The following is a 21,602-nucleotide window of genomic DNA, read 5'->3' as shown; positions in this document are numbered from 1 at the left end:
GTTTTACTCTTGGTGAGAGGGAAATGTTTTAAATTGACTGATGTAACAGAGCTCTCCTTGCTCCTTTGAACTCAGATTTTCCTGTATCATCTTTTCTTCTTCTCTTGGAGGAGGATGAGAGGCTCCTTGGAGATGCATCTCTTTAGGACCTCATAATAAATTTCAGGATGGGAGAGTTTCAGTGTCTGAGAGATCAATTCCATCACAAACAGCAGCCACATGGCCATTTACCTTTTGTGGCACCTCACTGGTGTCTGAGTGGCATCACACCCCAGTGCCAGAAGTTTTAAAAGAATCTACCTCAGCTCATTTGCCAGAGCCCCTAAAAAGTGTAATCCTGTCAAGTGTTTGCATCCTTGATGTTTAGTTCATTAACAGCAGCTTTTACTCCTCTCTCCATCCATAAATATGGTCCAAATTAAACTTTTTTTTTCAACTTATTGGAGTTTGCAGCACTATTAAATATTAGGTTGAAAGTCAGATACTAAAGATTGCATCGCTCACTTTTCCTCTAATTCTTGCAAAACATCAAATCATCAATCTGCAGAGAGTGAAGAGGAACAGTTTGATAATGTGAAGAAAACTTTGTGAAATCTGGCTGGAAGGAGTTGTCCAGCTCTGGCTGTGCTTAGGGGATCTCTCAGTTTGCCTTGGAGCAGTTTTCCTTGGAAAGCTTTAGTCATGTTTTAGGTTAAAGAGCTTTGCTGCAGCTCAAGACATCATGGTCAGTTGTAGGTCAGACATCTGTTTAAGCCTTCTAAGTTCTGGCAGGAAGATCAGATACTCTGCTGAGACCTCTTTTCCCTAAATGTCCTGGTCCAGACACAAGGAAGGAATGATAGGATAGATGCTGCTGCTGCTGCTGTAAATCACAGAACTTCTACAGGCACTAATAGGTCACTGAAATTTAGGGTAACAAAGGAGCTGTGACATGGTTTGTACTCTTACAAAATCATTTCTTCCCTGATTTTGTTTTTTCAGTAAAGCATTGTGATTCTTTTAGACCTGCATTTTATATGAATTTGCAGATGCAGAATTAAATGTGTGCCTTCCATTTTTCAAGTATTAATTTGCTTCCCCAGACACCAACAGTTGGTTCTGCTTTTTTTTATTTTTGGGTTTTTCTTCCTACATAATTTATCAGTTGACTGCTTGACCTCTTCTCTGCTTCACTCAATATCCCCTTCTCTCTCATTTTTCTTAGTAACCAGTTTGTCTATCGTGTGAAATGTTTGTTAGAAGTTACCTCATCTCTCCTTTAAAAGTGCCTTGGAAATAGCAGAGGTCTTTCTGCTGGAGGGGATATTCTCCTGTGAGGAAAGATAACTCAAATGTTTCAACTGCAGAAAGCTGAAAAGTTGAGAGAGACTTTACACCAATCTCCTGCTTTCTGTGATCAAACCCTGAGAGGTTTTGTAAGGAAAATTTCCATGAGGAGGAGGAAGGCACTACAAATCTGTGTGTAGTAAAATCGTAGTAAAATGTAGGAAACCTGAGACACTGTGTATTTCCTCTTGCAAGCACTTTGTTGTATCAGGGCTGAAAACAAAATAAGACTTTCATGGTTTTTTGACAGTACAAGAGGGAGACTCTGAAGACAACGAAGTACGTGGAGCTCGTTATTGTGGCGGATAATCGCGAGGTAAGGAACTGCAAAATAAAAACTTATGTGAGCAGCAAAGGGGCAGCTCAGCTCAGTTACCATGGTGCTGCAAATGAGGTGCTTCAGACAATATGATGACAATAATATGATGTTTTCTGAGGTAAACCATCCTCCCTAATTAGGAATTATTAAGATAGGACAGCAGCAATACTCAGGTGTGAAATTCCTTACAATACCTCAGAAGGAGTTTGACTCTGAAATAACCGTGTCAGTATGGAAGAAGAGGCAAATAAATATTCATTCCTTGAGCAAGTTAAGTCCTCACTGCCATTCCCAGTGCCCTCAGTGGGGCTGTCAGGGTTTCTGGAGCAGTGCTTGGCCATCACATTCCATGGAGCACGACTGCCTTCCTGAGGTGTTGCAAAGGGAGCTTCAAAGTACCAGCACTGGCTGTAAAAATGTTCCAGTGAGCTGAATGGCAAAGATCTGAATCCTGGCTTAAATTATTTTGCTGCCTTTTAAAATTTTTTTCTGGTCTCCTTGAACACTGCTACTCAGACAATTGCAATCACTCTTTGCAAGACCTGCTAAGAGAAGAACTATTTCCCAAAACATCAGTCCTGAAAAGACCCCTATGTAACACTTGGAGATTTTAAAATCTTTCCACGACAACCAAAATCCTGTCCCACAGTCTGGGTTTCTTTTGGGGCAGACTGTGGATCCAGCAGGAGTCTGCTGGTGGATTTTGGCTGCCCCCTAATTCCCAAAGATCCCTGATGTGCTGGCTCTTGGGGGGAAACTCTGTGACATTTGTGCTGCTGGTCCATTGATCCTTTACATTCCAAGTTTCAGAGACAAGGCAAAGATGTGGAAAAAATTAAGCAGAGGCTGATAGAAATTGCAAACTACGTGGATAAGGTAAGAACACGAGGATTGTTTCCCTTTTCCCAACCTTCCCACACTTTCTGTAGGATGCTGAAGGAGCTAACCCTGCAGATTTGCTGGTACTCCAGTATTTCAGAGCAAAGCTCCTGGAAAAGCAAATTTAAACCTTTCATTTGCCTTTTGATAAACAAAACCATGAGCTCTGCTATGCTGCATATGGAATGTAAAGATCTATTCCCAAGAAAAAGCCCAATTTAGCCCTAGGATTTTATTCACCAGGGAAGAGGGTGGGGATAATCACCTAGAGAACAGCCTATAGAAAAAAAAGAGGATTATTTTTAAGAGAAATTTGGAGAACAAAGTCATTTGTAGCAACAAGGGAAGGTCCAGTTGTAAGGCCAACAAAGTCCCATGAAAACACAGTTAATAAGATGTGTAATCCAAGGAAGATGGCAGAATTAAAAATAAGGAAGCAGATTTGATGGCTGAGTGGAAGCAGTAAGAAAGGGATATACACTGGATTTTTTAGGTCTTGAAATAATTCCTTGACAGGAAACAATAAAGGCTAAGAATCCTCTAGAGTGGTTTTTGAACAAATTAGAGTTTATTTTTGTTAGGCTGAATGGCCAGAAAATATTAGGACTCTAGTAGTGAAATTATAACTGAAGAGTGTCTTAATTTATCTGAGAATTTATCAAGTGATACTTCAAGGGCAGTAGCTCAAGGAGAAGCATTCCTGATTAAAAACAAGCTGCTGAAGACACCTCCACCTCATCCATAATTGTCTTGCTGACTTATTGCCAGAGGACAGGTGTTTCCATGTTACCTGCTCAAAATTAATTTTGCATATTGTAATCTATTTTTTGTTTCATGCTTAATTTATGCTCAGCAAACGCTGGCGTTCTACAAATGACTGGAATGCATAGAAACAAGACAAAGATCTACTGGGTGTTTTGTCAGCCTGTCAGGCAAATCTGGACTTGATCAATCCCTGACTCCTTCCTTACATTACTCTCACATTGGAACTGTTGCCATGGCTCTGCTGATCTTGCTCTGCCTCCCCCCTTGAGGCCAAATGGCATTTGCTGGTGGGGAATGGATAAAATTACTGGGTTTTATCTGCTCTGTGCAAGGCTGGGTGAGCCTGGCTGGTTTTCAGCTGTTACTGTGATCCACAGCACAGTTCCTCTGCCTGTGAAATGGGATCTGTGCAATCCAGGGTGGGGCAGCCCTGGGAGACTCATCTGCCATGGCCTGGGGTTTCTTCAGAGCTGAAGGACATGGGCAGGGAGTTCAGGGAGAAGCAGGAAATCCCTGGATCTCTTTGAATGCCTTATGGGTATTGTGTTGGGTCAGAACTGTTTTCTGGGAGTCTTGGAAATATTTTGTCTGAGTCCTGTCAGGTGTTTTGCCCTGAAGAAGAAACTGTTTTAACCTCTACACACTATTAGGTTTTTGTTGAAATATTCTAGTCTGAAATATTTTTTAGACACATATTTCCTACTTTTCTCTTCTCCTTAGTTCTACAGGCCCCTAAACATCCGAGTGGCCCTGGTGGGAGTGGAGGTGTGGAATGACATGGACAAGTGCTCCATCTCCCAGGACCCTTTCACCAGCCTGCACGAGTTCCTGGACTGGAGAAAGCTCAAGCTCCTCCCTCGGAAAGCCCACGACAATGCCCAGCTGATCAGGTAGGCTTGGCTCTGCATTTGATACCCACCACCAGGATCTGGGGGATTTGGGGGATTTCAGGATAGCTGTGCTGAGTTCTGCCCCAGCTGCTAAGCTCTTGGAAGGAACATCTGTGCTCCTGAGGGTTTGCCTTTCCCCTCTGCAAGCATCAAACCCAAAATCGCTCTGCAGGTGCTCCAGGTGAGTTTCCTTTCCCAGCCCTGGGGCTCAAAGCCTGTCCTGAGCCTGTCTATAACTCGTGTAGAGCTGAGGGTTGGGGGTACTCAGCTGCTGCATGCTCAGGGTGTGAATTTACAACCAGTTTAAACTGCCCTCAGTCTAAATTGTCACTGGAAAAGACAGTCCTGCTCTGACCCTAAGTGAAGCCTATTTCTTGATGAAAAGACCTCAGTATGCTTTAAAATGCTGTCTAATTTAGGCAATTCATTTGCATTCAGGATTTAAAAATTAAACCATAAACATATTTTACCCTGCTGCTTTTTCTTGGAATAAAGGAATTGAGTAAAGGTCCCTGTCAACCCAAACCAGTCTATAGTTCTATAAAAGTAAAAGCACTCTTAAAAAAAAAAGGGAAGAGGAACATCTCTTTGTTGAATAGATATTATTTTGATCAATTGAGTATTCTTTATACTGAGCAGATAAACACAACTGATGTCTCAGTAATTAAAAGGAGTTATTTACTTCTTACATTACCTGAATAAGAATAAATTGAGCCTTTCCAAACTGTCCCCCCTGAGATATTTGATTGCTCTATATGTATAATAACACTTTGTTTGAAATTATTACACTCAAGGCTGTGCATCATCACAAGCAGCACATAAACTTCCCCCTGCATTACAATAACCCTGCTTTGAGTCAGAGGCTCCATCTCTATGCTTGTGCTCCTGTTCCCAACCTCAGAGACAAGGGAGGGGGAGAAGGGTCCTGTGGCAGCAGTGAAAACTGAGGAGGGTGATTCAATGGGGGTGATCCAGTGGGGGTGACCCGATGCAGGTGATCCAATGGGGGTGATCTAGTGATGATGATCTATTGGGGTGATCCAGTGAGGGTGATCCATTGAGGTGATCCAGTGGGGGTGATCCATTTGGGATGACCCAACAAGGGTGATCCATTTGGGGCAACCCAATAGGGGTGATCCAATGGGGAGGATCCAGTGGGGATGACCTAATGAGAGTGATTGATCCATTTGGGGTGACCAGTGGGGGTGATCGAGTGGTGATGATCTATTGGGGATGATCCAGTGAGGGTGATCCAGTGGGGATGATCCATTGGGGATGATCCAGTGAGGGTGATCAAGTGGGGGTGATCCATTGAGGGCAATCCAGTGGGGGTGATCCAATGGGAGTGATCAGTGGGGATGATCCATTTGGGGGATGATCCAATGGGGATGATCCAGTGAGGGTGGTCCATTGGGGATGATCCATTTGAGGTGATCCAGTGAGGGTGATCCAGTGAGGGTGACTCAGTGGGGGTGATCCATTGAGGGTGATCCAATGGGGGGGATCCAATGGGGGGTATCCAATGGGAGTGATCAGTGGGGATGATCCATTTGGAGAATCATCCAATGGGGATGATCCAGTGAGGGTGGTCGAATGAGAGTTGGGATGATCCATTTGAGGTGATCCATTGGGGGTGATCCAATGGGGATGATCCATTGGGGGTGGCTCAGTGGGGGTGATGCAATGGATATTCCCAGAGCTGGGGCTCTGTGGTTCAGTTCAGCTCAGGCAGCACAGCCCACCTGGGCTTCCCACTGCTTTAGAGCTGCCAATGCGAGGGGCAGAAACGGGGTCTGTGTTGGAGCCTGGCAGAAATCCAGAGCTGGAGAGGACAGGGAGGTGTCCTGGCACTGACTGGTGGCTCTGTGTCTCCTCTCCCCCTCCTGCAGCGGGGTGTACTTCCAGGGGACAACCATTGGCATGGCTCCCATCATGAGCATGTGCACAGCAGAGCAGTCTGGAGGGGTCGTCATGGTAAGTGGGGGAAGCTCTCAGCCACTCTCACTGGCCCAGCTGGGGTGACGCCACACCAGCCCCTGCACTCCTGCCTCCTGAACCAGCCCCATTTGTCCCATTTTCCATCTCTCTGTTGTTCAGATTGCTTGTAAATGACAGTTCCCATAGTGAAAACAACCAAAATATTGCATTAAAATATAGCAGGGCCTCTTTGCAAGGAGTTTATTCTTCTAATTGTTATTGAACCAGGTGCTGAGGTGCTGTGAAGAAGAGAACCAGAAGATGTATTTGTTACACACTTGGGTATACTTGTGTTACAGGCAGCAGCAGTCTATCCTGAATCTTTTATTAGATTGATTTTATTCTGTATTTATAGAGTTTCCTGTGTTAGGCCTTATTTTCCATCTTTGCAGCAGTGGTTTTATTGCATTGCCAGACAGAGAGAACAAACAAGGGCAGCATTTATTCCAGCTGAGTCTCTCCCAGGGCATTATTGTTGTTGTTAGATGCAAGACATGGTGAACACACAAGCAAACATCTTATCCAATCTCTGGAAGGAGTCCTGATGTACTTTCTTTCTGATTTTTTCTTTTTTTAAATTTCAGTTTTGCCGTGCTTGTGCTAAGATGGAGGGAAGAAGCTTTAAACTAGAACAATCAAATCACATAATTCGGGAAAAGTTGTGTCAAAGTTGTAGAAAAGACAAAGGTTTCAGGCTCTTGATAGCTTGAGAAGCTGAGTCTGTAATTGCTGACTGTAACAATTATTCACTGGGTACCTGGGAGAGAGAAGTACAAAAGGAAAAGGAGGAAAAAAAACGAAGAAAGAGCTGTAGGAGTGTCCTAGTGCACCCCCAAGTCTTGGTAAAGGCACAGATGAGGCAGAGAGCCCCATTTTACCCCTTTACTCAGCCCTGCAGTCACTGCTTTGGCTTTATCTGCAGTCAGAGATGCCTTTAATGATGACTTTTTGTCCTTTTAATTTTTAGCATAAGGTTTAAAACACTCCACAGTGTAATTTACAGCCAAGTCAGTTTTCTTTGCTCTGGAAGCTGTCAGTTTAAAGAGAAATAATTACTAATAGTTCATTCCAGTAACAAGAAAACAAGAATCAGCAATTTCCTTAGAGCATTCTCCTAGAGAGGGGACTGATTTATCTGTCCAGGACAAACCCAGGCTCTGTGGAAGAGTCCTGGCCCAGGCTGAAGCTTCTGTGATAAAGGGGAGCAGGATTTTACCCAGAGACTCAGTGAATTTAGGCTTTTGAGGTGCAAATTAATTTGAAACTTGCACAGAATAACCAGAAATGTTCTCCAGCTCTTTAAACAAACCCCTAAAAAGGAGCCAAATCCAAATGAAGCAAACACTCACCCCACAACCCAAAAGTGCAGCTGCCCAACCATCCCCTGAGTTAGCAAAGGCAGATTCAGGCACAAACAAAACACATTTATATGTATTGGTACCTGTATCCTGGCACAGCTGCCCAGGGAAGGAGTGGAGTCCCCACTCCTGGAGGGATTTAAAAGCCCTGTGGAGGTGGCACTTGGGGACACGGGGCAGTGCTGGGGCATGGTTGGACTCCGTGACATTAAAGGCCTTTTCCACCCTAAAAGATTCTGTGCTCTCTGAAAGAATGAATCACTCTCAGCCTGGGAAGGTCAGGGCTCAGGTGTCTCGACACTGCACAAATGAACATTTGGCCAACCTCATAATTCAGCCAATTTCTCACCCATCCCACCCCCAGCACTCAACACCAAAAGCTCCCACACTCTAAAACCTGTTCTGGAAGAAAAGACAATGAGAGACTGCGTCAGAAATGACATTTGAATACAAAATCTGGAGTGACTCTTGTCTGATGTGATTTTCCTGCTTCTTTCTGCAGTTAGTCAGCTCTACTTTATGATCTAAATTCCTCTGTCATGCCTCCCTGGGAGCCTGCCTGTCTCTTTTCTATAGGGCTGAGCTCTCTCAGTGGGTGACACCCTGTCTGCCATTAATTTTCAGAGGAACTTAAAGCAGGGAGAGCAGCCATGTGAGTGTGAGCAGCTTTAACAAGACCTTTATCATTTCATTTCCCTGTGAAGTTTCTGTAGTGTCACAGAAAAACCAAAGAGAAGTTGACATTAAAGCAAGTGTTTGACGTGATTCAGTCTTCATTCTTCTGTTTCCAAAGGTTGCCCACTGAATTCATGGATTTAAAAGTAAAATATTTCTGAGAGAAGAGGAAAGTGACTTTTTATCTAGGCAGACAGTGATGGGGCAAGGGAGAAGGGTTTAAACTTACAGAGGAGAGATTTAGATGGGATATTAGGAGGAAATTGTCCCCTGTGAGGGTGTGAGGCCCTGGCACAGGTGCCCAGAGCAGCTGTGGCTGCCCCTGGATCCCTGGCAGTGCTGGACAGGGCTTGGAGCAGCCTGGCACAGTGGAAAGTGAGCTGGGACTGGATGATTTTTGAGGTCCCTTCCAATTCAAACCATTCTGTGACTCCATGAACAGAGTGAGCACACTGAAAATACCAAGAGCAGGGCATTTGCCTGGTGGAGCTGTAGGTGACAGCATTTAATGATTAGGGTTTGATTGAAATCCCAGTGGAATGAGGCAGAATTCAGCTGAAAGAAGCTGCATGTTTTGTGCAACAGCTTATAATGCCTTAACAGTAGATGGTTGCTTATTCAGTGGTTGTGAAATGTGTTTGGTAATGACTTTTACTGCTCAAGTTAACTTTGAAGGACCCTGGTGGAATAAATCAAAGTCACATTGCTATTCATTTCTTTAGTCCTTGTGATTCTTAAACGGTCTCAGTATCAAATGGAACATGTCACTGTTTGTTTTGATAATCTTCACTTATGCTGTCTTCAAATAACCTCTTGTGCTGAGGCATCACATTCCTCCTTCTGCAAACCCTCTCTAGAAGCTGATAAAATTGCATTCCAAGTGGATCTGAGCAAGTAATGAGAACCGCATGGGCTGCAATAATTGTTTGCCTTTTCAAGTCCCAAATTACATTTCACATCATTTGTTGCTCCACTTCTGGAGTGGACTGTGTGAATCCTTGGTTTTAGTTTTAGTTGACAGCTTCAGAGTATTCAGGGAAATATAATCACTGCTCAGTAAGTGGAGGAGGGAGATGCTGGAAATACAAAGAAAGTCTGAGCTCAATTTGCTGGGTGTCTGTAGCTCAGTGAGGACTCTCTGCCTTGACCAGATAGCCTGAATTTCAAGGCATCATCCAGTGAGTCAGTGGTACATTACATGGAATTATTTTGCTGTTTTCTTAATCTTCAGCCCTGCATTTTTTTTCCATTTGAGTGAGAGGTTGTGCTCTTTTTGTGACATCAGGTTCAATTACACTCAGTTCTCTAAGTATTCCATCAATTACTGTGTGCACAAAGATAAACCCATCTGTATCAGAGCAGTATCTAGATAAGATATCTCATTATTTAAGTGTTGTGCAGGACAAACTGCCTGTCACAAGATTTTTATATCAAGATTTTAAAATTCAGTTTTTGTTGTTTTGTTTTTTTTTAAAGAGACATTTTACAAACAGATAAAATTCTTTTGAGTTGATTCCAATTACAGAAGGAGCATTTTGACTTTTTCAGAATGACTGTATTCTCTTCTTAATTTTGTTTGCTGCTTGAGAAATGATTTACTAAAAACGTTAGCTCAGACAGATGAAAGAAGAAACTCTTAAATCTACCCCAAGTCATGTGTTAAGGCCTCCATTAGTACACAGATAATGCTTTAGACAGTTTTACCTTCACTTCTTTTTAGTCTGGAGTTTGGCTCAGATGATGCTGAAGGAGTTATTTAAAGTGAATATATTCATGCCAGCTTCTAGAGCAGGCAGCTGTACACAGTAATTCCATTTACTGACTGATAAATAGTGGATCATGCATTTATATTACATGTTTATGCCTTCAGGGAAAGCTTTCTTACAAGTGTAGTGGATTTTTTTTTCCCTCAAGGAAAATGATCAGTGTGGAAAGGTCTCTTCCTTGTGGTTAAGCCAAAGCATCATTCTGATCAGCAGCCTGTAATCAAATCATGCAGTGAATTTCTCAGAAATTATTGTCCCAACAATCAGCATTTAAACATGGATTAGTGTTAAAATTTCAAACTGGCACTTTCAACATTTAGAGTATTTATAGGTTAATAAGAGGCCATGGAAGATTTTGGCTTGCTTTGGCCTTTCATTTTAAAAAGGAGATTTTTAACGGTTCTTGGTTTTTTTAAAAGGATTGTGAAATCGTGGCATTCTGATATTAAAGAAACAGTCTGAAGCAAATTAAATAGACTGAGTAAAATCTCTTGCTGCATTTTTAATTTGCCTCCTGACATGAAGGACTTCTCACTTGTCCCTCACCACACTCATCCTCACCCATAAATTATTGCCCTTTCCAACACTCCATGTCTGGTTTGAGCTCTCTCTGCCACTGCTGGCACCTGGGGGTTTGGGGGATTTCTGGAACAGCAGAATTTTAAGCCCAAATAAAGAGATGTTCACAGCTGCTCAATGGTTTCAAATGGCTGATGGGAAAACTGGATGGCCAGAAAGGCTGTCCTGAAATTCCCACTCTGCCCTAGACAAGGATGAATTTAAAAGTGAGTTTATTTAACAACAGAGTAACCTCAGCTGCTAAACTTATAAAACATGTCAAAGGACAGGCAATGGGACCTTGGAGGGGGAATGTGTGCCTTGGGTTGGGTTTGTGTGCTGAACTGACTGGTTCTCCTGTGGGTTTTGTTTTGAAGGATCACTCAGAAAACCCTCTGGGTGCAGCAGTGACGCTGGCTCACGAGCTGGGCCACAACTTTGGGATGAATCACGACACCCTGGAGAGGGGCTGCAGCTGCAGAGCTTCCACTGAGAAAGGGGGCTGCATCATGAACCCCTCCACTGGGTAAGTGCCAGCCTCAGACTGGCAAGCTGCACAAGCCACAGCTACACTGGGACAGCTGTGGCTTCATTTTGTGCCTCAGGAACATTGGAAGGTACAAAAAAAGTTACAAAAGGTTTTTCAACACCTGTTAAATCTTGTTGCAGTTATCCTCCTCAAGCTGAAAAAATTAAATGTTATCAGAGCAGGTGTACTATTGCACCTTTCTATTTCCAGGTTAACAGTGTGAGAGACAAAAATGCTGTAAGAAACTGGGTAATTAAAAAAAAAAAAAAAAAAAAAAACAAAAAACAATCCAGAACCAAACAAGCTGTGTTGCAAGTGTTAAATCAGCATTTCACCTCCTCTCATCTTGCCAGCTGAGCATCAGTCACAGTAGGAAATGAGCCAAGACTGAGATGAGTGGGTAGGAAATTCAGTAATGCAGGAAATGCCCTCTCAGGCTCTCTGCAAACTCTTTGTCTCGTGCAGAGCAGGTTTTTAACTCTGCACAAACTTTTTTGTTGCAAGTGGGGAGCACTTTCAGCTTGTGAGAAAATGAAATCTGCCAGGTCGGTGGCATTAAGGCTGTTCTGTGTCCAGAGCGAGATCTTCCAAGAAAAGAGATTAGAAATGTGGGAAATAAAAGCAGTGAAGCTGTGGTCACTTCTGTGGGTGCCAGCAGCTGCACTCAGGGATCCTGGTGGGTCCCTTGCAGCTCAGGAAATTCCCTGATTCCCTGTCAGAACTGAAGAGGGGCTCTGCTGCTGGCAGAGGCACTGTGCCAAGCACAAGAGTGTTTTGTAGACACTGGAATTTCAGGCACCCTGGGCAGAGTGAGCTGTCACTGCTTGCAGGGGTGTATTTTATGTTCCTGTTGAAACTGAAGGATATGAGGAATGAGTTCTCCATGTCCGTGTTCAGACTAGGACTGAAAGGATTAAATTGAAGTATGATTTGCCAATTAAACTGCCTGTGACTGGAATCCAGTAAGAACCAGTGAGGCAAATATCTGCCAGCAGTGCAGGTACAGCTGGATGTGCCTTAGGACAAGAGGATGCTCTGGCTGTTCTCTGATGTCCCTTCCAGCTCCAGTGTTCACTCACTCTGTGTGCCTAAAGTTCATCTGTTGCTTAAAAACCTCCTCTGGGAACTGTGATCAATCCTCCCTGTGCCTTTTCCAAGACTGCAGGTTTCTGGGAAAGAAGGGAATCAATGTGGGAGAGGCCAGGGAGGGTTGGGCAGGGCTGTTCCCTGCTGGTCAGCCCAACAGCAGCCTTGGAACTCCTTCAAAGGCAAAGCTGTCACCCTCCACCAGGGCAGAAATCAGGGCTGTGGCCAGAGGCCAAGCACAGCAAGCTGAGACACAAACAAAAGAGAGTTGTGAGAGTGGGGGAGAATGAGTCTGGGAAAGAAAAATAACTCAGCTCTTGTGAGACAATGGGTGGTAATCATCCCCCTGGAATGCATCCTGCACTGGTCAGGGCTCTGTCACACACAGAATGACATGGGACAGGGCTCTGAGCTGAGCTGGGCACTGGGCTCTGAGCTGGGCACTGGGCAGGGCTGGGCACTGGGCTCTGAGCTGAGCTGGGCTCTGAGCTGAGCTGGGCACTGGGCTCTGTGCTGGGCACTGGGCAGGGCTGGGCTCTGATCTCCCCAAGGAAACATTCCAGCTTGGGCCAGCTCAGCTGAGTTACTGGTTCTGCACCCAGCTGCTCCACATGGCAATAAACACAGGGATGCTCTCAGGACAGAGATTTCTGGGCACTTTCTGAACTCATCTGGTGAGAGGGCCATTAAATAGCCCCTTGTTCATTCTTCCTTCACCCTGGAGTGCTTGGGTGTGTCTGACCCTGTCCTGGGTGCTGGATGTGCCAGTCCAGACTGGCACTGGGCTTGGGCTGGCTCAGGGCAAGGTCAGAGCAGGGGTGTGCCCACCCAGGGTTGCTCAGGACACGAGGAGTTGCAGATCCCATTCCTCATCCCAAGCAGCTCAGCTCCCCCACTGGGGTTCCTGCAGAACCTTCCAGGTTGAAGGTTTGGGGGATTCTCACATCCCCCTCTTTGGATTTTCACCAAACTCTGCATTCAGCTCGTGCCTGAGGAGGAGCTGTGGCTGATTGTTTGCACTGATTATTGATTCAGAAATGGAAACTTCAGCTTTGGGTTTATAGCCTTAGGCTTTATCTCCACACCGTGCTGTCAATCTGTGACAAATATTCCTGGAGCACACTCCATGCCTTGAGTCAAGCTGCCTCTCACCCATTTCAAATTAACACTTCCAATATTTAATTACCCAACGTGTCTCACCAATAGCAATATTCCCCTGAGCACCATTATTGAAGAAACACTGAAAAGTTTTTCTCTCTGGAAGTGTTTTTCTGTTAAGGAAAGGCCAAATGAATGTTCCTTATCTCAAATGCACTCTGGAAATAGCCAAAAAATCAAAACTAAGAGAATCTCATGTCCATTTAGAGAGACAGTCTGCTCTCAGTGTACTCACTGCATTGCCTCTGTGCTTTGCTAATTGGTTTAAGGTAGATTTAATGAATGGAATAAAGAAAAATCTAGCTGAAGTTAGTGTAAAAAGCACTGAGAAGTCCTTATCTGATGTCTACAAAAATAGGAAATATCCAAGTTATGCCAGAAAGGCCTCTGAATTTCACTCTGGAGTCATTGGTGTGGTCATGCACAAAAGGGAATGTTTTAAGGCTGTTGACTTAAAAGAGATTTCATCAATTACTGTAATTTCTTTCTGTCCTTCTGTTTCAGTCTTTGAAGAGGTCTTGGAAATTATGTCTTGGTGGGAAAAAACCTCCAGGGATCAGGGTGGAATTTAAACTCTGTTGGATCTATGCTTTAATCAGCTTCCTATAGGTTTTATTCTTAAAAGATACCAGCAAGATGAGCATCAGTTGTGTGTGAGATACAAATGTCTAAACACCTACTACTTTAGCAAAATGTATTTTTTCTAACATGGAGTCAAGCACAAAACCCCACAAATTTGTGTTAATACAGAACTTTAAGAGATTCAAATATCTGCTATGAAAATCACATAAATCCTTCTGTAGAAACAGGGGTGGTTCCTATAAGGATACTATCAATAAGGAATATTTAGTACTAAAATGAGTGTTTAGTAAAACAGATGTTAATATTGAAATATATTTAATATTGATACTAGTCATATCAGTAAGGAATATTTAACACACCTTGTCCTCTTTTTTATACATCTATTGTAATGATATTCCTCTCGTTTTTTTTAAATTGTCTTGTACATTAACAGTTGCAAGTGCCAAAGAAGGAAAATTAGGGATATTTGTGAATCTTTTTACTGAGATCTTATTATCTGGAAACTAAGGGACTGGCCTGAGCCAGTGAGGCCACTTCAGTATTCCACTTTTTTTCCCAAATATCTCCCTAAAGTGTGGCCTCTTAGGACTAAAAATATTCCTCCTGCCAGGCAGATAAATACCCAAGAATTCTGGTGCAGCCCAAGGCATTGGGCTGCATTTATACCCTTGCAAATGTGAGCAGAATTTAGCCCTGCAGAGCAGAATGCTGCCAATTAGCAGCGCTTGTTTCTTTAATAATTCTGGAAATGCAGTTTTTACACAAATTTTTACTTCATCAAAATTGAGCACAGGGCCTTCCATGGGGTTTGAAGCCGGGTGAGCTCCCACTTAGGAGTTGAAATATTGACTTCAGATATGTCTGAGATTTTTTTGCCAGCCTTAAGGGAAGTAAAATTTTGATAGTTGGTGTTCTCCCTTCCTGTGAACTCAAGGGTTGAACTTCCCCTCTCCCACTTTCCTGTGTCCTTGAGTGCTGTGCTCTTTTAGCTCCACACTGGTGACCCATACAGGGAACTTGTCTGCAGGGAAATTTGTTCTTCCCTCCCTCTCAGGGAGTGCTCCTTGATGCCTTTCCATTTCCTCCTCCTGGTGAGGTTAATGGGAGCAGGAATCCTCCCAGGATGGGCAGTTTCACCCATTCAGATGCTCATCCTACAGCTGGTTTTTCCCTTTAGGATGCCAAATTCCTGCAATAACCAAATACCCTTTTCCCTTTGGGATGCCCAATTCCTGCAATAACCAAATACCCTTTTCCCTTTGGGATGCTCAATACCTGCAATAACAAAATACTCTTTTCCCTTTGGGATGCCCAATTCCTGCAACAAACAAATACCCTTTTCCCTTTGGGATGCCCAATACCTGCAATAAAATCCATTTTCACTGGCCCCTGGTGGGAGCATTTTCTCTTCTCAGGTTCATTTCCTGTTGCTGGATCATCCCAGCCAGGGCTGATGGAAATGGTTCCAAGGACAGAGCCATTTGTTCCATCTCTCTTTGCCTCCCCACAGACACAGGCTGGTGGAAAATGGGGAAAGGGCTGCTTTGGAGTGTTCCCCTCCAATCCCCTTTGCACCTGGGTATGGGAATGGTGGAAATTTTCTCAGGTCTGTCCCACTGCCCTACCCCCCATTGCTTTCTCTGTACATTTGCTATGAGATGGAACACCTCACATTGATCTGGAAGGTTCTCCTCAAAGCCCACGATGGAGAGAAGATTAAATAAGTGCAAAATAACTTAAAATACTCAGGAAAATATAAATTCTGGGTGGGCTATTGTTTCAGGAGAGGTAATGAGTGTAGATGTTCAAGAAGTGGAAAATGTGATGTGTGAGAGAGCATGGCTATTGATATCTGCTTAACAAACTTCTGAATGAAAGAACATCTCTTGGGAAACTTATTTCAATTTAGGCCCCTATCAGACCTGGCTTTTCTCTTTTCCAAGACATATTCTGATTTCCATCCCTTGATGACACACAGGAAGGTCTGGGCCAGGGAGGAGGAAGCAGCTTCTTTAGGATCCTTCCCTCACAACAACTCCCTTTGTCCTGTTCCTTCTGTGTGATGCTCCTTTTCAAAAGTCAAGAATGAGCTGAACCCCTCTGCCTGCCTTTTCCCCCCCCCCGTTCCTTATCTTCAATCTTGTGTTCCCATTTCCAATTTTCACAGCTAGGATTTAAAATCACTCTGTTTCTCTCTCAGATTTTAAATTGAATTTACTCAGATAAATATGACTGTAAGTGTTACAGGGAAGTGGGGCCTGGGCTGGGACACTGCGGGTGGAAATTCCTGTTTTGTGTAGTGATGACCATAAATAGAAAAAAAAAAAAAGGAGAAATGAGATCAATTTAACCTCTCAGCTATAGATTATTATTTTATTATTTCAGAGGATTTTTATGGAATGGTGCCTCACATGAAAAAAAGAAAGCTAATTTTGAGTAATTGCCTTTCAGTACACAATTTCACTTTAATTATTGAGTTTTTGGAGGCAGGGTTTGGGGGAGGAGACCAATTAGGAACGCAGAAAGAGGACAGAGTAGGAATCATACATAGAAAAATATGGGTTAATTTATTGTTGTAATTTGGAGAAGACATTTTTCTAACCAGTCCCAAAAAAACCTCTGCTGTTATCAGTAAAGTTTTAAGTAAAATTCAAACCTTTATGTTAGAATTAAAGCAGGGAGACAATGGGAAGCTGCCTATTTGTGAATGAGAGCGAGAGCAAAGGGGATCTGTTAAGACTCAGCTGAGTGACAATCCCAAATTAAACTAATTGCTCCAATTAAGCACTGCTGAGGAGAAATGGGGGAAAATTAACCATGGGAAGGACCATCAGGTGGGCTTCTTCCAGGTACCACTGAAAAAGAGCCTGAGTAGTTACTGGGTTTTAATTCCCTCCAGGAGCAATTAGATATTCTGCACTGAACACTGAGTACATCAGCAGTAATTAAGGTGAGATAAAATATTTAAGTGGAAACAGAGTGGCTTTTTCCTGAGCAGTAGTACCAGATGTCTGTGGGGAGCTCCAAGGGACACCAAGAGTTGCACAGGAGATGCAGCAAATGTGAACATTCCTGTTTGCCTCCCTGGGGAGGAGCTGGGCCATGGATCTGCTGTAGAAGTGGTCCAGGCATCCCTGGATGAGCTTAGGAAACATTTGCTATCCAGAGGCCAATTCCTGTGCTGTGGGATCTGGGAGAAGTCATCCTTGAAAGGCAGCTCTGCTGTGAGGAGTGTTCATTTGATGCTTTGCTTTCGTGTGTTGTCTTCACTGAAGGGGTGTATCACACTTCAGTTTGTGCTTTTTCTGTAAGTAAACACCCATTTCTGCTGGCAAGGAAAAGCTGGTTTTATTGGCTCCCCTCTATTGACAGCTTCTGTGGTAGCAAATAGATTATCAGGGACAACTTAAATAGCTTTTATTTGTTTTCTCTTCCTGCTTGTTCCATACTCTGGAAAGTCTTGCTGATTTTCCTGGTGTAAGGGCTCAGACTTTGAAGATTTCTTTGGAGTTTGTGCTCAGTGCAAGGGCAGGGCTGGCAGAAGCTTTGGCATTCAGGTGCAGCTGTAATTGCAGGAGTCCAGCAGCAAAACTCCCTCTTCCCAAACTCCTGGGCTCCAAGGATGCATCTGGAATGTTCTCCTAATGCCTTGTTCAGTCTGACCCAGAGCAGAGGCTGGACAGAGCTCCAGAATAAAGCAGGGATCTATTAAAAGGATCTCCTCCATGGATCCACCTTGGGCAGCACAAGAGCCCAGCCAGGGCTGCACCCAAGATGAACCAAAATGGCCCCAAAATGCACGGCCGGGCACGGGCTCTGTCCCTGGGATCAGTTCTGCTCCATTTGCACCTTGCAGTTCATTGTCCCATCCCAGCTTTAGCCCCTGCAGTCCCACCCTGCTTGTTTTTCTCTCTCCAGCCCACGGGGTTTGTGCTCTGGGGCTGAGATTTGGATCATTTGTCCTTGGTGCCCAGCTGGAGCAGGAATTGTTTTGTCTCCCTGCTCTGTGCACAGAGCTCAGCATCCCCTGATGTGAAGCTCAGACCCACACACTAAAGCAGCACAGAATGGGAAAATAGAAAAGCTGAACCTGAGGCATCACCCAGAGCCACTGAGGTGTCACAACCTGGATTTTACTGAATCCTTTACTATTCCTTAATTAAGAGTTAGGTCACAGGTGTGTGAATTGTATCTGTGTCCACAGTCTCTGTCCAAAAGCATCTGATATTTCTGGTGGAATTATGGGTTTGGGAAGAGAAATTGGCCTCTGCACACAAACCCCAACCTGGTTCGCTCCTGTGCCACAGTTTGCTTTCTCCTCTGGTGAGCTGGAGCAGTGTTTCTGGGAGAGATGTGAAAATCCAGGTGATGGGAGCCACGCAAATGAAAAGCAAGGTTTGTGGAGGCAGGAGGGTGTGCAGGAATGAGGGTTCCTCAGGGATCTGCCTCTCCCCCTGGAGCTGGGCTGGAGGAGCAGCAGGGATGGCTCAGGCTGAGGGGATCCAGCAGCTCCTGTATTCCCCACCAGGGCAGTGTCTGGGGGAGCAGCACCCCGTGATTAAAGTGCTCCCAAGTGCTGTCCTTTGATGGTGAGGGAGGTCTGTGCTCCCCTGTGGATCCCTCATTACCATTAATGAGGTTCAGGGCTGCACATCAAAAGCAGGCCAGTGGCAGCAATGCTGATTTTACACTGCACAAGTGAATATTTGCATCTTGGAGGGCTCCTGGAGAGCTGCTGGGCTCAGTGGGTTTGGGTCTTAAAGGGTTTTTTAGGAGCCTTCTTATTTTGTCATCTGCTTTTGTTTCATTTTTGAGCTGCCACGGGAAAAAATATTTATTTAACTACTTTATAAACATGTAGTTAAATAAATAAAACATAGTGGAAACCTCTTAAGGACAAGTTGGGAAAGTACTAATCACTTGTGCCATTTGTTGTATTAAGTATTGGTTTCAATCACTTTTCTCCTTTTTGAAAAATGATCTCAAAGAAGCAGAACATAAGGTCACGCTCATTTTGGTCATTCAAAGGCAGAACTGGAGTCTCCAGATGTGAAAATACACACCCTCTAGAGATACACAGCCAGGTATGCCATGAAAACAGCATCCACTTGAAGGGAAACACACTTTTTCTAGCACTTCTCCAAATTTAAAAAAAACCAAAACCCTCAAATAAATAAATGAATAAAGCTTAAAAAAAAAAGACAAAAGGTCAGGGTGAAATGGGAAAGAAATCAGAAACAGAGTGTGGGAAAGGACACTTCAGTCTAGTGAGTGGTTCTTTGTTTTTTCTTGTAGACGTCTTGCAGCATCTTGGAGCTGCAGAGCTGTTAAATGTTAGATAATCAAACCATCAGTAGTTAGCACAGAATTCCCTGACCCCTCTCAGTTGGTTTTCAGCTGTTCAGACCTCACTTTGCATTTTTGTCTGGCAGCTTAGAGCCATTAAACTCTAGAGTCAGCAGAATTATCTGGAATTACCTCTGTTACAATTTGAGGAAAATGAAATTATCTTTCAGATGTAAACAGTTTCTAATTAAACTCTGAAGCTGTTTATGTTCCCAAACCAGTCTGAGCTGAGCTCGGCACAAAGACAGACTTCTTTGTTGTCTTTTTCTTTTTTTATTAAGGTTGATATACTGATGTAATAAATTACTTGTGACAGAGCTAGGTCTGTTGTGCCAGCAGTGCAACTGCCTTTTTTTTTTAAAAAAAACCTTAATCAACATATCCCTCTGCCCCAGTAATTTAGCACATTGCATTCTGGTCCTTCCTTTAGTAGGAAACAGCCACGAGATTACAGAATAGATTTATGTCAGTCTTTCCCTTCACTCCAAATAGCCCCATGTCTGCAGTGCATTTGGCCTTCTTTTTTTTGTTAATAATTTCCATGCCTGGCAGATATATTTAATTTTTGTGCTAAATAAGATCTGTGTTGAAGAATTAGTAGTGTTGGTCGAAATCCATTTAATTTTCCCCAGCCCTTTGCAGGAGTGGGTCACTGTTAACAATTAGCACACAGAACTGTGGGGCAAGAAAAAGAAAAAAAGATAATTGCTTTTTATTTAGTTTAGTCTTTCCCATTACAGTAGATGTGCTGTTAGGAGGGAAAATAATTGGCTTTGCTGGTGTACTCTGAAGGAGAACTCCCAGATTGACAGCCTGACTTTGCTGTAAGTGAAGCTGACAAGGAGAGAGGTGACTTCTCAAATGAAAGCACATTTTACTCCTGGTGTGATTATTTATAGCAGATACTTAAGGACAAGCAGGGGTTTCTGCCACGAGATGTATCCACTTTTCCTGGCTTGGATGCTGGGATGAGAGAGCTCAGCTGCCTTTTGTCTTGTTGCTGTAATATCCATAGGAAATATAGCTCTGAGAGGGACATTTTTCTCCTGCAGTGCTGCTATTGCCATGACCCACAAGAACAAATCATATCAGGACATTTCCCTTTATCTTGGCTGTTTCATCAAAAAAAAAAAATAGAAAAAGAAGAAAAACCAAACCCCAAACTTTTCAACCTGCAGGGATAAATCTGCAGAGCAGTACATGGAGAATTAAGCACCCAGTGTCTAGTTTTAATTGGTGTTAATGAATTCCAAATTCCTGGCTTGAAAATGGGAACATACCTTAAAGGGCAAATCCTTCAGGTCACATGAAAGCTCCTTTTTGAACATGTGTTGTGTGCCCAGGAGCACTTGAAGGAGCTGCTGTGGCCTTGCAAGGCTGAATCCCTGTCAGGAACTGGTGCCCACAGCTGCGCTGGCCACAGTTGTCATGGGAATCACAGAGCCCTTTGTGCCTGCAAAAGGTTGCAGATTTTACCCTGACAATTCCTTCCTGCAAAGCCATTCTTGATCTTTTCTGATGTCAGAGCCTGCCAGGGAGGGCTGGGCACGTTCTCCTGGTGGCAGCAATGCAGGGAGGCTCCATTTCAGTCTTTGTAAATGGATGATGCAGCCCCAGTGATGGGTTAAGATAAAAAACCACCTATTTTAGAGTAAAGGCACTAAAAATGAACAGGTGAAATAACTTTGGTGTCCTGGAGAGCCTTTCTCCAGCCTTGTCGGCTGAACATGAGCCAGCAGTGTGCCCAGGTGGCCAAGAAGGCCAATGGCATCCTGGCCAGTATCATGAACGGTGTGGCCAGCAGGAGCAGGGAGGTCATTCTTCCCCTGTACTCAGCACTGGTGAGGCCACACCTTGAATATTGCGTCCAATTCTGGGCCCCTCACTTTAGGAGGGACGTTGAGATGCTTGAGCGTGTCCAAAGGAGAGCAACGAGGCTGGTGAGGGGCTTAGAACACAAGCCATATGAAGAGCGACTGAGGGAGCTGGGGTTGTTCAGCCTGGAGAAAAGGAGACTCAGGGGTGACCTTATCACCCTCTTCAACTTCCTGAAGGGTAGCTGTGGTGAGCTGGGGGTCGGTCTCTTTCTCCGGGCAACAACCGACAGAACAAGAGGACACAGTCTCAAGCTGCGCCAAGGGAGATGCAAGCTAGAAATAAGGAGGAAGTATTTTACAGAAAGAGTAGTCAAATACTGGAATCATCTACCCAGGGAGGTCGTGGAGTCACCATCCCTCGAAGAGTTTAAAAAAAGACTGGATGTGGCACTTGGTGCCATGATCTAGTTGAGGTATTAGAACATGGGTTGGACTCGATGATCTTAAAGGTCTCTTCCAACCTAGAATTTCTGTGATTCTGTGATTCTGTGATTCTGTGGCCTCTTTCAGC

At 43.9% G+C, this 21,602-nt stretch overlaps 1 protein-coding gene across 1 annotated transcript in view; it reads left to right on the top strand.

The window, feature by feature from the left end:
• The window catches only part of ADAM12 (ADAM metallopeptidase domain 12), a 184,193-nt gene that overhangs the window by 120,256 nt on the left and 42,335 nt on the right, over positions 1 to 21,602 (top strand). The window contains exons 7-11 of the mRNA XM_066555175.1: positions 1,577 to 1,642; positions 2,450 to 2,521; positions 4,010 to 4,179; positions 6,069 to 6,153; positions 10,891 to 11,039. Of these exons, the coding sequence (XP_066411272.1) occupies positions 1,577 to 1,642; positions 2,450 to 2,521; positions 4,010 to 4,179; positions 6,069 to 6,153; positions 10,891 to 11,039 (542 nt within the window). The remainder of the gene's footprint in view (positions 1 to 1,576; positions 1,643 to 2,449; positions 2,522 to 4,009; positions 4,180 to 6,068; positions 6,154 to 10,890; positions 11,040 to 21,602) is intronic.

The sequence above is a fragment of the Molothrus aeneus genome, chromosome 8 (assembly GCF_037042795.1).
Source record: "Molothrus aeneus isolate 106 chromosome 8, BPBGC_Maene_1.0, whole genome shotgun sequence".
Taxonomy (NCBI): Eukaryota; Metazoa; Chordata; class Aves; order Passeriformes; family Icteridae; genus Molothrus; species Molothrus aeneus.
This window is presented reverse-complemented; position numbering and strand designations above follow the sequence as displayed.